General features: G+C 38.2%; 1 protein-coding gene across 1 annotated transcript in view; it reads right to left on the bottom strand.

The window, feature by feature from the left end:
* Positions 1-7178: 7178 nt before the first annotated feature.
* TMEM41B (transmembrane protein 41B) overlaps positions 7179-16186 on the bottom strand; it is a gene marked incomplete at its 5' end in the record, with an annotated part of 9768 nt that continues 760 nt past the window's right edge. Inside the window, 6 exons of the mRNA XM_010179700.1 lie at positions 7179-7688; positions 8535-8673; positions 10507-10611; positions 11432-11525; positions 13316-13444; positions 14556-14678. Of these exons, the coding sequence (XP_010178002.1) occupies positions 7519-7688; positions 8535-8673; positions 10507-10611; positions 11432-11525; positions 13316-13444; positions 14556-14678 (760 nt within the window). The remainder of the gene's footprint in view (positions 7689-8534; positions 8674-10506; positions 10612-11431; positions 11526-13315; positions 13445-14555; positions 14679-16186) is intronic.

Raw genomic sequence — 16186 nt, 5'->3', positions numbered from 1 at the left:
TTCTTGCACATTTTGCTTCTCAGTCTGCTTTTGATGTCGCAAAGGACGATGTATTTAGTGGGTGGTAAACTATTTCTGAGTACGCCTGTAGTGTAGTTTAACCCTTAATAAACAAACACCATAGCCTGAGGTTCTCAGAAGGACTTGCAAGAAAGTCTCAGGAAACAGAGCATGTATTGGCAGGGCTTTTTTTGTCAAAGAGTAAAATGTGGTAATAAAAAAATTGTTCTTACTTGCTCTTTAGCTGTCTCAGCAGTAACAATGTATTTAGAAGATCCAGCAAATACAGCCAGATGGGCTAGTAAGCAGAGGATTACCAGAAATACTGTTGCACAGCAATATTTAAATACATACACCTTGCTGTGCAAAAAGGAGAAGAAGTACTTTTTTTAAAAGAAGAGTCTCAGTCAAAGAGATTCAAAGTTGCTTTGAACTGCTACGAGAAAGGAACAAGAAGGGAGAAACTGCATGAACCAGAATCAACAAAAGGCTAATTAATCAAGAAAGGTAAGAGCCACCACATTTTTTCGCTGTGAAAAGCTTGTTCTTACTTTGTCAGATAAATTCTTAGCTTTCCCAGCCATCTTACAGCCTAGTTCCTTCTAAATCAAAGCATCCAGTAGATGCACCCAAACAGCTAGAGCTTTCTTCTCCCATTTTGTCGATGGCTGTCTCTCTTCTATTGTATCTTCCCTCCCCTCTGATTATTTAACCTCTGAAATACTCTCGTCCAGTGACCACAAGCAACATCAGTGACATCTGATTCAAAGGCCAGTAGCTTTATTCTGTCAGCCTTCTTGAGCAGCGTTCCCATCACAGGAAACACCCAAAACATGGCAATTTTGACAGTAAACTTCGCAGATTGCTTAGATGTCCTTCAGTAAGGAAGCAACACTCTAAAATACATTGTGAATCTTGAAAGTATTCTTTACGATGTTGGGAAAATCTGTGAATTGTGAAAGCTGTGGAAACCAGGCCTGTTTAGCCAGAGAATCATAAAGCTGTATTAGCAGATACGAAGTTATTTAAAAGATTCATTTTCTTTGGCAAGACTATCACTGTTGATTCAGCTGCTGTTTTCACTGACAAAGACTGAGATTTTAAAGCCCAAGCCTTAAATCGAAGAGAATAAAGTTTTTTAAATATAGTGAAGGCAGAACTTCATGTGAACATATCTTAATTATTCCACATACCAGTTAATTCAGACTTACTTTGCCAACAGAGTCATGATTATTGGAAGAGTTTATTTAATAAGCAGTAAGAAACCCAAACAGGAAATTACAGTTTCATTCAACAGTGCTCAGAGAATTTAAAAGGTCTGAAATAGGGTATCTGCCCTTTTTCTGTGAAGCTGTTTCCCAAGATAAGGTAAGCTGAGAAAGGTAACAGGGCTCAAAGCATAATCATATTGCCACAGTTGTCAGGATGCTGATTGGATATGGTGTCGACTATGAGATTTACCCTGGATTCTTAAAGAAAATTAAAAAATCAGTGGCACTTAACATTAAAGCAATTATCTCCAGTCTGCAAAATTGGACACTTGAAACTGGCTGTGACTGGTTGATGACAATGCATGTGGTGTAAGCAATATCCACGCAACAGACTTCTGGAATACAGCTTGCATACCAGGTCACCCAACACACATCCTCCCACATCAGGGCACAGATCGGAGAACTGTCACATCACGGTGCTGAATATTTCTTCGGCTGCCTTGCAGCCTTGTCCCTCTTCTTCCCAGCTCCAGTGGCACAACCTGTGAGCAGGTCATAGGTCCATTGTGGAGGTGTATATACCACAAGGCCTCTCAGAGCCTCAGATGGCCAGTGGCTTGTCGGTGAGGTCCGAGAGTTTAACAGCCAAGATGAAGGCAGAGGGTGGGTATGTGAGAATCTGGTTTAATTTTTTTCCACTCCTTTCACTTCCACATGTTGAGGATGGTGCCCCAGCCTGAGGAGGCCTGGAGCCAAAGGCCAAGGCACTGACAACCAAGAAGACCTGCACACTTCCTACTGGCAGGAAGCCCAAGACTCAACCCAGTGGCTGCCTAGGAACCCCTGCAAGAGCACCCCACAGCAGAACAAGCTTGAACTTTTTATAATCATGAGGCTTCCTTGGACCGCAGAATGAATCATGAAAAATAAAGAAGATAACACTCTGATTTTCATCACTGATGTCAAGACCAAGGCAAACATAGGATCAAGAGGTCTCCAGGAAACTGCACAATATTGACACAGTCAAGGTCACACATTGATTACGCCTGAAGTCTCTTTTGAAGACTTGTGGCTGGCTAGCGTAGTGCTTTAGTTGAGACAACTAGATCCACAAAGGGGGCCTCTGTATCAAAATGTCCAGTTTACTGTATCTGCTTAATAAATTTTTTAGTACTCAGACTGAGCATTTAGGATCCCCCTTAACACTGGAAGAGAATCAGAGGATATTAGAGAATATAGTTCAGGATAAGTCCCATCAAAGTCAGAGAATCAAGATAGAAATTGCCTGTTAGAGGGCCCTGACAGCAGTAATAGGCCTTAGCGGCCCTGACCAGCCTCAGCTGGGGTCTCAACCCCACCAGCCATGGGTTTGTTTAAGCCTGGCTGCTGGGCTGTGTCAGACCCTGATTACCCTTATTGGGCCCAATCCTGACCTTGTGTTACTGATTTGCATTTCCAGCTTCACCTCAGAACTGTCTCATCATTACAGACTTGCTTGATTGACCTAGACTCAGCTGAGTGGGCAGGCTGGGCTCTGCCCTAGGGATATTATCTGTGAAAAATCATTTTAATACAGTACAATCAAATATAAGAATGACTGCTCAAAACACTTTTTCATGGCATGGAGTTTTTCCAAGTACAGTAAACATGGCAAAGTCCAGATTATTTGATACAACTGCTCAAGCAGTGGGTTGTGAAAAAAAAGATCAGGAGTTATGACCATAACATTAGATCTTGATTCTGATGCAGATTTTAAAAGCTATTTGCCACTATGGCACATTTTCCTCTCTTACTAATCTTGTGTCTACCAACCTTTTAAGGCTATGAAGATTTCATGGAAGTCCTGGAGATGTGCAGAAGCAGAATTCTCTGTGTTTTGATTAGCTACAGAAAGGTACTTTTATGAGGCCTCTTCCATGGTTATACAACAGTCATTGACCTTAGGTCTCATAATCCAGACTCAGACTCTTCCTTGTGTACTATAATACAATAAAACACACATTACTACACTAGGTGGAATACTTTTTAAGAAGAGAAAGGGGACTTTCAGTACGTTAGTAAACATTTTATGTTTTGATTCATATTAATTGCTGTTATTAATAGGTCATAACTTCTTTCAATTTGTGTGGAGTTATAAAGCCACCAGCTGATTTTAAGATAGAAATGTGTGTTATTGCAAGATACCAATTTGCCATAAAAATAATCAGAATAAGACTTCTCTGAGGGAAATTTGAAAGGCTCGCTCTAGATCCTGATCTCCTGTCAAAACTTCTTTAATTTCCCTTTAAACATTGTCACACTAAAATGTTTCACAAACCTCACACAATTTACAGCAGAAGGAAAGCTTTCTATAATTTGACCTGTATTCTTTTCAGCCTTCTGAAAAAACAAAAATTCCCCTATTTTGTAATCTTGCAAAAGAGATTATCCCATATTATGAGAAATAGTTCGTTATATATTCAAGGGATAGTTTTGCTTCTCTTTCCTGGCACTGGCTCTGTCGTAGGTGCTAAGGAACAGAGAGGCACTCATGGGACAGGATTTGTTCAGTGCCGAATGGAGGAATTTGACTAGAAGGAATGCTGCTTAGTGCCTCAGCTCCCACAATTCCCAGAGTTATTACACCAATGCTATTACTTGCAAGAATGACTAATAAAGAAATGCATCCCCCCTCTTTGTTCTGAGCACTACAGATAGGAATTTCACTCCTGTAGCAACAGCTCTCACAACAGCTTCTGTTTCAGTTAGTCCCTGCACTTGTAAAAATGTACCTACAGTAGCTGCTGCGTGTTTCAGTCCTTCCTCAGTTACCTGGTTGAGTAGATTCTGTGGGTTGTTCAGCTTAATCCAGAATAAACTGCATGGCATAAGGCAGGCAGCATACTTCAGTTCTAATGCAAAGCACAGCAATCCACACTGTATTTTAGTTACTATCATAAAACTAGGTTATCATAAACTACACATGATGAATATTCTCAGGAACAATACACAAAAGTCTTCACAATTATTTACCGACTAAACCCGTATCTGACTTTGCATAATAGCACAGTTCACCACTGTTAAACAAAGATGACATTTTTTAACTTTTACCTCGTTTATCTTAATCTTTTGGCAAGCTTTCAACATCAGTATTCCATACAAGGCAAACAAAAACTGGACATAACAGAACATCAAGGGAAGGTGAATAAAGCCGTAATATTAACTTTAGCACAGAAGCCTTCCATAAGGAATTCATGCAAAAAGAAAAAAAGGTAAGTTATGCAGATGGTTCTATTTGAGGAGATAAAACAAGACAGACTCCACTGCCTTCCAGTGCAAAATACTGAAACTTCTCAAAATTACTGTTGTAAGAAACAATTTTCAGACAGAAAAAGTTTACCTAAGTGTTCTGAAGTAACAGTGCAAACAGAATGAATCTCATCTACACATGTAGTCATCAGCTCAGTTTAATATTTATCAGTCATTAAAAATACTATTTAATAACTCATCCCTTTTAAACATGTTAATAAAAAAAATGAACCTTAGTGGGAAAATCAGCATGCTTCATTGTACTCAAAAATAGTGTTTCATGTTTTCTGGGATAGCTTTATTATGAAAGGGCAAGAGACATTTAGTAATGACCATGCAGGTATCACAAAAAATTCCAAGAGATTAACAGGTCACCGAACCGTTCAAAATTCCTTGCAATTAAAAAAAAGAATATTCCTGATTTCCCAGGTTTCTTGTGGCAGATACTGTTTTCCTGTCAGAAGATTGTAGCTATCTCTCGGATCGCTTGCTGGATTCCCTAAAGAATAGGGTAGTGGGATATTCCACAGCACAGTGCTCTTTTGTCTGTTTCACAATCCTCCCTTAACTCCTCCCAACCCTCACAAGTAGCCCTGGTGGGGGAGGAATCTGCCCGAGACCATTGGCAGCTGAAGAAAAACACAGAAGGGTCAGGTTAAAAAAAAATAAATAAAGCTAAGGTTTTGCAAAAGGGAAGAACCTTATTTTCAACATTTTCAAGGTCTTAAGGCTTTTAGCTACTGTGATGGGAACCCAGTCTATGGCTGAAACACACCAGGTTTTTCAGTAACATAGCCTGATCCCAGCTACACAGTGAAATATAATGAAATACAGTGAAAATGGCAAGCGATAGCATGATTCACATTAAGTTGAAACATAGTTCAGTTCCTTCTTCCGTGTCAAGGTTCCAACAAAATATTGGCTTTATACAAAATAGAAGAGATTTTACAACAGCATCTGTTACCGACCAAAACTTGAGACAAATTTTGAGAAAAGCCACTGGACAGTAAAGCAGTAGATAATTTATTCTAAGAGTTTATCTGCATGGAAAAATAAATATGCAGAAAAATAGGCTGTAAATCTACAGCTCAACAGTCCATGGGACACTTGCTCACAGTGCTAAATTCACACTCTAGTTTTTTATGGCATAAATCCCCTGGGTAGATGACCTCTGACATTAGAACTGCAGAAATAAAAATAATCACTGTTCAGTTTTAAATGCTTTTAGAGTCAATTCTAAATAACAAAACAACTGCTGAAGCTAGAAGATCTTACAATAAACTTGCAAACAGAAGATGATCTTTTAAGGTCTCTTCCAACCCAAACCATTCTATGATGTGAATTCCTTTTTCTACTTATGTAGAAAATACCACTTACTGTGCAGCCCAGATTTAAATAAAAGACAAATAGTGTATCAATAATATTTACTATATATTTACATGTAATACTGTGATGAAATGAAGGAGTCAATTAACATTGTTACAAAAAGAACAAAACCCTTTAAAGGTACCAGTACCGTTCACATTGTCATATTTACGGAACCGTTCTCTTACATCTCAGATGATTTAACACGAGGATACAGACAGATAAAACCTGGAATTGAATCATGTGCTAACTTGCCAACTCCCATTTCAGCAAGGTACTTCAGGGGCACCAATTTAGAGCACATAAGCAGCACTGGTTTCAGTAGGATAAAACTTAAATGCACACCCCAGTTCCTTGCTGATCAGGGCCTCATTTTATGGGATTCCACTGACAATACAACAAACTAAAAGAGTTATAAGCATACACGGGGAGGTATCATATACCTTACTGAGTGACATATACATATATATATATATATATATATATACACACACACACACACTTTTACTTAAAGGTGAGTCATAGCTGGCTGCCGATTGCCAGTTGTGGACTTACCAAACAATGGAATCATCCCTTCAATTTTATACACACTGCCATAAGAGACTCGTGTTGTGTGATGCTTTGAACCTTATGTGGAATCAGCTCTTTAATTAGAGCTGCACCAGTTTGTGTACCTGACATATCTAGCTAATTGAGCTGCAATGGAAAGTTTTATACTCTTTACAGATTACTTAAGAAATGGTAATATTACACTGCTTAAAGTTATACATTTTTAAATTGCTTGAAAACTGAAAGTTTGATATAATCATACAATCATTTTCTTAAATTGGCAGGATAAATCTATGCAAGTGAAATATTGGCAAAATAACATTTAAATAATTCAAATTAGAACTTAAAAATCATCAGCAAGCCACAATAAAAATTCTAACCTGCTCTCTCCTTTCCTATATTCCCTCCCAGAATAAAACTGTACGGTGGACAAGAAGGATCGATGTGACACTTTGCCTGTGTTAATCCAGTTAGTAAAGCAGATGTAGGTTCAAGTATTTAAATCCACACAGCACTAATAAATAGAAGTAAACAATCAGAATGAGAATATCATTGTAGTTAAAGTACTGCAAAAACCCTTTGTTTCTGAGTGAGCACCGTTATTATATTATGCTATGGTTTTGGAACGCCAAAAAGGGGTGGGTGGGAGAGGAAATAAATATTACTGATGAGAAATGTACTCAGACCAGATCACATGCAAGTCTGAATGTTACAACAAGAGAATGTTACAAAATCTGACTGAATAATTAAAGGGGTTTTTTTTCCTGCAAGTTTTGGAAAGCATTATCTATACTTTATGTCTACATTACATATTTTGCTCTGCATATAAGAGCAAACTGTTACATCTGTTTTTTCACTTCCCTCATCCCGAGGGTCACACACACTCTCCCAAAGTAAAACACTGATGGTTTGGTTACAAAATTATACGCAGTACATTTCTGAACACAGTTCCTTCCATTTTAGGCCATGTGCTCATTTAAAGACATTCTAATCAATTACAAGCCTCCCCTTTAATTGCTTAAGATCCAATAGAAAAGCAAATATACAAATATCAGAAGTGCTGATCCTGAGATGAAGTATGGGAAATTCTGGTCCAGTTTGATCCTTACTCAAACTTCTGTTTCAGTTTCTTCTGGAAGACAGCTGGTAGGATGGAGAGGATGGCTAGAATCATGAGCACAAAAACAGAGTTCCAGGAAACAGCTTCCCCTGCTGTGGTGAGTTGGTACAGCGTTGTTCCTGCTTTAATGGCTACAAAAGACGGTGGTGCCACACCTGGAGCAGCAAATTAGAAGGGTAGGAGGGCAAAGGAAGAAAAACCCGTTTATTAGGGTGAAAAAATTTGAAGAAATCATAAATTGGTCACCCATTTTTTAACAGAAAAAGTTTCAGACTTTGAATTTTGTATTTACACCCCTCTTAAACAAACAAGGTAACAAAGGCAAAAAACCCTTAACAAAGGAACTGTTTTGATGCAATTTTTAATACTTTTAACACCAACTCAAACACAGAAGACCAATAACATAACCTCTGCTCCTTCAGACTCTGCAGATTTCAAGCTGTCTCTCTACAAATGGATTTTAGGGAAATGGATAAAGGGAAAATATAGATCGTTTCCTGACCAGATTAAAAAGTATTTGTAAAACTATGCAATGACAAAACTAAAGTGTTTAGCACTATGTTAGTTAAATTATGCATTCATTCCTACGAAGAGATATTATGATGAACAAAACAGAGTGGGAAGTGGACAAATAATCCTTCAGATCAAAGTCACATACATCCTCACAGAACTATGCTGAGCTCAAAATAGGAACTTATAGGAGTTCGCAGAAGTATTGTAGTCATGGAGTGGAACAAATAACTAATCAAGTCTTCATATAATGCATGTTTCCTTAAGAAAGTAATTGGCTTGGGCTCATTACCCCTCATCCAGTATATTAGAATAGTCCTGACTGCTAAAGTCTTTCGATGCTGTCAATTCTGCACACTGGAAAGTACAAAAGGAATAGTGTTTTGGCTGTCCAGTAGGTGGGGATCTCTGCTCAACAACACTTACAAAGGCAAGCAATATCCCTTCTCCTGGCTACCCCCAAATGGCAGTTCACTAGCCAGAATTCTTACCTAGGAAAGTGCCAATGAAAAATACTTTCAATGGCACATTAATTACAGGAGATGTTATATTGATAAACCAATTGGGAAGAAAAGGTGTTATCCTCAAAAATATGATGTAGTTAATGAGGTGTTCTCTGTGACGTTCAACCTGCCAAAACAAAACAGAAAATAAGTTAAAATCCCTGCCTTGAAAATACACCATGATTTACTATTAGAGGTTTGTTAGGGGTTTGGGGTTTTTTTGTGTGTCTGTTGTAGAAATTTAGAAGCTGCAAACATAAAAATCAGTTAAACAATGAGTGACTCAAGGAAGAGTCACCAGTGAATCACCTTAAACAGCACTGAAGCTAGTCTGGAAATACCAGTCTGTGGTAGAGCATGGTGATGATGCATCTGAGTCAGCCAACTTAAACAGCACAGCAGCAGGCCTAACCCTAACTTTAGTGCAGCAACCTCATCCTGATCCTAAAGCTTTTGCAAGAATTAGCAATGAATTTCATTCCTCAACCCATTCTGTCCTAACTCATGATCAAATTTGAAGCACTGCTGTATTCCTCACTTGGAAACATACCCAGGTCATGGCTCTGAATTTTATCAGGTGGCTGCTGCCAGCAGAGTTGCAAAACCTATCTACCCATGCATTAGAATGCCTAGCATTAACTTTTACCCCGGAGCAACCACAATAGCCCCAACTTTATTTACAGTCTTATATTCTCAAGTCTAGCCTAGCTCCTTACAATAGTACTACATCAAACCTCTTCTCCTTCCAGCCTGGCTTTAGCACACCAGCCCTTTCAAACAAGAACTGTTATCTCAAAGCAAGTTGTAAGGATAGCAAAGCCACCCACCACTTCTGGTCTACCCTGACAGACCTACACTAAGCCAAAGTCTGAACGTGATCAGCTGGCCCCAGACAGCTAAAGCCAAGCCTGGTCTGACTGCAATGCCATCTGAAATCTCATGGAGCAACTTCACCCCAGTCACAACCCTGTTTTCTCTCCCATTTTCAGCTTTGATTGCAACACTAAAGTCAGTAGCCCTGCTATAATACCATTGTGGTTTTTTTCAATCTTAGTGAACGAAAAATATTTAAACACTAGTTAAACCTGCATATAATATGTCTTAACCCTCAAAACACAAGCATGATATAGTCCAATTACCCTGGAAATAGTGAGTTATTTTAAATTACATACTCCATTCTACTAATAGAAATAGTAACCATTTGCCTCTCAGAGAACAGTGTCAAGATTTTACCACAATATTAAGATTTACTTGTGTCAAGAACCAAAATATTACTATACTATTTAATAAGGTCAATTGTGCAGGACACAGCTCCACATCTTACCTAATGAGGAACAAGTTTAAAATACTTTTACATGAGTAAAAAAAACCCTGAACAGAGTATAGTAGTAACTTGTACTTCATATTTGCAGAAAAAAAAAAAGATCTGAACATGTTTCAGAATATTAAAGAAACATGAAGTCAAGTACTAATCACACCATGATTCTCTACTGCAAAAATCTTTAACTTCACCTGATGATTAACACTTGCTGAAACTAACCTTACCAGGCACTGTAAGAGAAAGTTTCTAAATGCTCCAACCACACCACCACCTTCAAGTTAAGGTTTTGCAATCAGACATACAGCTATGGGTTATCTTCCCCTACTAAAAAAACCCAAATCACAAACCCAGTTTTCATTAGTTCTGATGCTTAGAAAGCTATTACTTTAAACTGAAACTGGAGATGTTTCCTATTGACATTAGCTAAACCAGGGGAACAGCTTCCTCACAGGAAATGCCATAAAATCAGGAATACTCCCCACTGTTTAAAAACACTCAAAGAAAGTAACTACACAGCATCAGAAAGGAGTCAGAATCCTTTCTTCATAACTAGATACATAAGCACGAGACCCCCTAGTTTTCCATGCTATTCCACTACACATTTGTTAACATAAATGTCAGCATCTTTAGAAACTTTACCTGTTCTGACCATTTTACTGCTTTTTCTGTTAAATATCTGTATACAACAGGACGTCCCACTAGGTATGAAAGCATATAGCAGAATGAAGCTCCAAGTCCTGAGCACTGGGGAAAAAAAAACAGGAAGAGAAAAAAATGAGCAGAAATTAAATAATCACGTCCTTATATACCTATTAACTCCACTGGCTGGATAGAGCCTGCTTCTATGAGTCTGAAGAGCTCTCCTTCAGCAGATCATACACACTCCCCAAGAACGTTACTGGCCCTATGCAGTTCCTTTATTTCCAAGTCATTTAGATCAATTTTAACATCCAAAGTAGACAATGTTGAGTGCTTCTGCAGTTTTAAGAAATTGAACAGTGAAAGCTTTGCAAATAAGGGGCACAATGGCATTAAAGAGATTCAGACTTAAAAACTCATCAGCTTGGTCCTCCATAGCTACTCAATTATCACATTCTGAGGTATCAAGGCTCATTATGACCACATCTTTTGCGTATGACATTTTTTTGAAGCTTTTCCATAATATACATTTCCTATCATAAATTAAGCTTCTTGGGTATTTAAGCCATTTTAAAACAGATGGGTTTTTCGGTGGGAAAACAAAAATGCAGTAATGGTGTTTTGAAATTAGAATCAAGTTCTGGTGGAAGCTGGACAACTTCAAAGTAAAGGAAACTCTGGCTGATTCACACCCAGTTGCCTCCATTATTAAGAAAACTTAGAGAAACAGTTTACTCTTTTGTATCACCACCCAATGCTACAGTGAATTTTGTAGGTAACATCATTGTCACAGAGCTGAATGAGAACTCATTTGTACCTCTATTTCACTCAGACTCTTTATTTCAAACAGGAAGCTGTTTAGATGCTTGGTTGTATTCCAAATGGATAGAAATACATGCTCTCACAAACTCTTTTCCATACTTACTAGACAAACAAGAAATAAGGCCAGTGGAAAGGGATAAAGAAATCCTGACAGGATACTGAGAAATATAGATCCAGGGATAGCAAATGTTTGCAAGCTGGAGACATCTCAGTTAAGGAAAAAAACACGTTTTTTAAAAAGCTACTCAACTATTAATTTTCTAAGCAGTTAGGATACATATTACAATATGAAAAAAAACATAACTATAATTAGACATAGCCTTTAAAGATCTTTACTTCAAAATACATTTGCAAAGCAGCACAAGAAGTAGAAGCACAGAGAAACTAGGGGTAGCTTCATCATACACATCCAAAAATAAGTCACTAGATAATAAAAGCTGTACTACATTTTTCTCTTGGTTTGTGCTACAATTAACACTGGGGATTTACTGTGACATTACAAGAAACACACACTTCTGATTTTACATTGCTGATGAGAGTTATGCTGATTTCAGCCATTCTCTCTGAAAAGCTCACAGAGCTCCTGTCCAAGGCCATAACTCCCATGAGTTTCACGGAAGGCTGACATTGATGAAGGCAACTGCTACTTTCTTACAAATAGCCATGGTGCAGCCAGTAGATAAATAGGAAACATGATCACTAATTTCAGTCAGAATTTTTCAAAAAGCTAAAAATTACGTTTCTGCAGCGTAAGTGAACAGGCTGTTGGGCTTAAGGCTTGGTAGGCATACTTGAGACTATGATGTACTGCCCACTTCGGACAGAAGTCTTATAAAGCAATAAAAAAAGAATGCACACTTACTTTGAGTTGAATTAACTGAAATATCAAAAAGTTAAATAATCCTCCTTAATATTAAGACCATTAAAACCAGTACAGCTTTTTCTAAGCAAGAGTGAGGGTTCTGTGACAGCTGTAATAACATGCTTGTCAACTGATCAGTCTACTGCCGAGACAGTAAATGTCGTCACATCAGCTGCTACAGTAGTTCAGTAAACCAATAAGCTCATTCTGTTCTGCTTCCTGTTAATATATAAATGAGCATCTTAACTTTCTTCATAAATCTATTATTTGTGAACACAACAAGAACAAGCTAGAGGATAATTACTAATGGCACATTCAGCACTGTCTTTTCCTCAGAGTTATGAAAGCCTCCTGCATTAAGCTATGACACAGACCTCTTATACGACTTTTAAAAGTTATTAACCTTTAGTTAAGTGTTCCAGTTAAGAATGTGTTTAATGATTAATTAATATGTTCAGCACTCAGGAAAGAAGTTAACACAAAACACTGGTAGCCTTTGTCTCCCTAGACAGAAAGTACTTCAGAAATGTAGTACACTCTAAAAGGAAATAGAGATTTTTTATTTTTTTAAATGTGGGCACTGCAGAGACGAAAGAAGGCTCAAAACACTTTCCTTCAGAGATGCTGTAAAATATTCTGTAAATTACTCTTATATGGCACTTTTGACTGCCTCAAGGAAGAGCAGTGCAGTATTCTCAGTTTTCCTTTAGAATCAGCAGTAACTTCTAACTGGCAATTCAGTTTGCAATTTAAAAAGTTAGCGTAACAGTGGAATGAGACCAAGACTAATATCAAAGCTAAAAACGTCCCTGACAAACACAGCCGAAGTGAAGCTGCATGCAAATTCTCAACAGCATTTACTACTATATATGCATACATCAATTCTCTTCTACTTCTATATATGCATACATCAATTTTCTTCTACTCCCTCCTTTCTTAACAGCCCAAAAAGTATACTGAAACACACAGAAATATTTCTTACGTTCAAAGATTTTGGAATATTTGTGTCTATATATATGTATGTTAGCCTTCTTTACCCATGATCAAGAAGTTTGTATTTTTCATTTATTTTTTCAGACAAATATGACTACTTCAAAATTGCCTTTTATATCAGAAAAAGGATACAAAACATATGTGGCAAAATAAGCCACTAATACTTGAACATAAAATGTGTCCTTATATTTGGACAGGACTTTTCCCAAGGCCTTTGCATCATCCATATCTCTAGGAACCTTTATACATTCTCTTTCTTCCCTGGGGAAAGAAAAAAAAAAAGCAGGAATAAAATAAGTAAATATAGTCAAACAGTACAGTAAAAGCACTTACAGAATATATAGATACATTACATTACTAAACTACAACCTCAGGATATAAACCGCAATTATTGCTGTGACAATGCTCTCAGATGAATACTTAATATTTGCACTGTGTTTCTGTTAGAAAATACTCAATTTTAGATATTTGCAAACAATTTTTTATTCATTACAATAATCTGCTTCATTTCTAGGAGATTTTTTTTCTTATCAAGTACCAATCAAAAGTAAATAATTACTTCAACCAGACCTTGGCAACTGAACAGCAGTCAGCATTTCAGCCAAAAACAACTGTAACTGCCTCAACACTAGGGTCATAACATTTGAAGTGCAGTAAGAGTAGCACAGCTTTACCTCACAAACAAACAAAGCTTTAAGAGCAAAATCTCTTGTCACACCTTAATCTGGTGCAACCCTGGGCAGCACAATTGAGCGTCCTCTCTCCCTCTGTACCAGTCGTGGCCAGACTGTTGCAAATTGAGTTTGTCGAGCAAGTTAATCAGACTGAAAATTAAGTACTAAAAGAAAATAAAACTGTCAAGAGAAGCAGGCGTCTATCTTGTCAAACTATCTGTCTTTCCAGCACAAGTACTAGATGCAACAAAAATGGGAAAAAGAACGTGAAGCTTAGGCATGAAGGAAGAAGGATGTCCCCTTTTGATGGCAGACTGCAGTTATACCAGTGGACAAGGAATTGTAAAATAAACCTAACCAAGCATGTTTTGGCTCTCAGCTGAAGAAGGTTAAGAACATAGTTACCATTGCTAATGTGACAAGGTGTAACTTTTCATAACAGAGTAACTCAGCTGTCCAACAGAAACCCTAGGTCAAGTATACCTCTGTTTATACAGATCTATCAGTTAGTACTTCAGTATTAAGCATTGTATCCTGACATTCTAGGTTATAAACTAAAATTTCCTTTAAAAAAAAAAATAAGGTGATGTCTATAATTAATTAATGTCAATTTAAAAATCACGTAACCCCATGTAGGCTTTTCTACAATTTGATACTGAAGGAAGAGCAAATAAATTAATCTTTCATTATATACTTACTCACTAAGTTGTGGGAAATTTTTATATACCAGGAACATAAGGAAAGCAGCTGATAAGAAGATGGATACTAAAATAAGAAGTGATGTCCGAGCTGATCCACCTTCTGCCTGAGCTTTCCCTGAAATCAAACAAAAACAAAGTTAAGGAAAAAAACCAAACCAAAACAACAACAATCACCACCCCTCACATCTCTCAACAAGTTCCAGACTTCTACTTTAAGTAAATGTTAAGGTAAGCTCTCTGTGGACATTAACTTCCCCCCAATGCTTTCAATAACATATGCAATACATTGCTCACGGTCCCTGAAAGCTTGCAAACAAACCTGAAGTTCTTACACTTGCAAACATCCTATAGAAGACAGCTTCTATGATCTGTAATAATTTAAGCCTCAATTAATAAATCTGTAAAGAGAAAAACAGAGCAAAACAGAGCCATACATATTTTCTCCTTTTTGCCAGAAGTCTTCTGCCAGTTTAGTTAACCAGAGATTTAACCTTGAAGTTAAACCTTCAGTATGTACATTGCAATTTTGAAAGAGGCTCATTAAGATCTTTTTTCCCTTGGAAGAAACGACACCACGCAAAGCCACCAGCCAACCAGAGGAGACACGCTCATCAGAAGGAAACATATTTAAACACACACCAGGCTGAGATATAAAGATTACAGTTCTCAGACTTGGGAATCACACATATTTTACACTATATAAAAAGACTGGTTTGGATATGTCTACGTAAGTTTTTATTAGGCTTTAAATCCTTGTGTAAGGGAAGTAATGTGAGTACCATAAGTGATACATTTTAGGCCTCTTCTGTATACATTTTTACCAGTATGATTCTATATATATATATACACACACACACACATATACACACACACACACACACAATACACCGATTGGCACCAATGCGGCTAATGTGCACAAAGAATTTTAAACCAAGAAATAAACAGTAAGAACTCTCTGCATCCACACTAGGGTGTGTACATGCGCATATATTAAGACTCTCTCCTCAGACACTGCTAAGCTAGCACAACTTTGCAGCAAGCATCAGCCTTAGTCACCTGAAGAACACAAAAAATACCAAGGCTGTATTTTCATTCGCAGATGCTGGAGGCATGACTACAATGCCAACGAGCAACATTCAAGCGGGTCACACTGCCACCTCACTGTTGTGAAACACAGCGAAAGGATGATGAAACCCACGGCCACAGAGGCGGCTGGGCGAGCTGGCAACTTCATTCACATTAACGTTTGTCACTTTGAGGGCAGCACGATCCCACAGGTGTGCACTGGCTCTGCCAAGGCCGAAGGGGCAGAAGGCAGCACTCGTATAGCAGTTACAAGCGCGAATACCTCACCGGTGGTTATTTGCTTAACATCTCCCCCAGAGAGGGAAACAAATACAAATTTTTGAAAACAAAAACCTTAGAGAACGAAAGAGAAAAATACAGCGTCTGTGCGGGTGGGGGGGTTGCTGCCCCATTCCGTCCCTTGGCTCCGCCGCGGGTGGCGGCTGCCAGGCCCCGCTCAACTCACCCGTGCCACACACCGACCCCTCTCTGAGGCGGCCGCGTCGCCGCTCTCCCGCCCAACCACCCCGCGCGCGACACGGCGATGTTGCCCGTTGGCGGGT

The sequence above is a fragment of the Mesitornis unicolor genome, unplaced genomic scaffold, assembly GCF_000695765.1.
Source record: "Mesitornis unicolor isolate BGI_N332 unplaced genomic scaffold, ASM69576v1 scaffold36912, whole genome shotgun sequence".
Classification (NCBI taxonomy): domain Eukaryota; kingdom Metazoa; phylum Chordata; class Aves; order Mesitornithiformes; family Mesitornithidae; genus Mesitornis; species Mesitornis unicolor.
The sequence above is the reverse complement of the archived record's forward strand: the minus strand, read 5'-3'. Positions and strand labels throughout refer to the sequence as shown.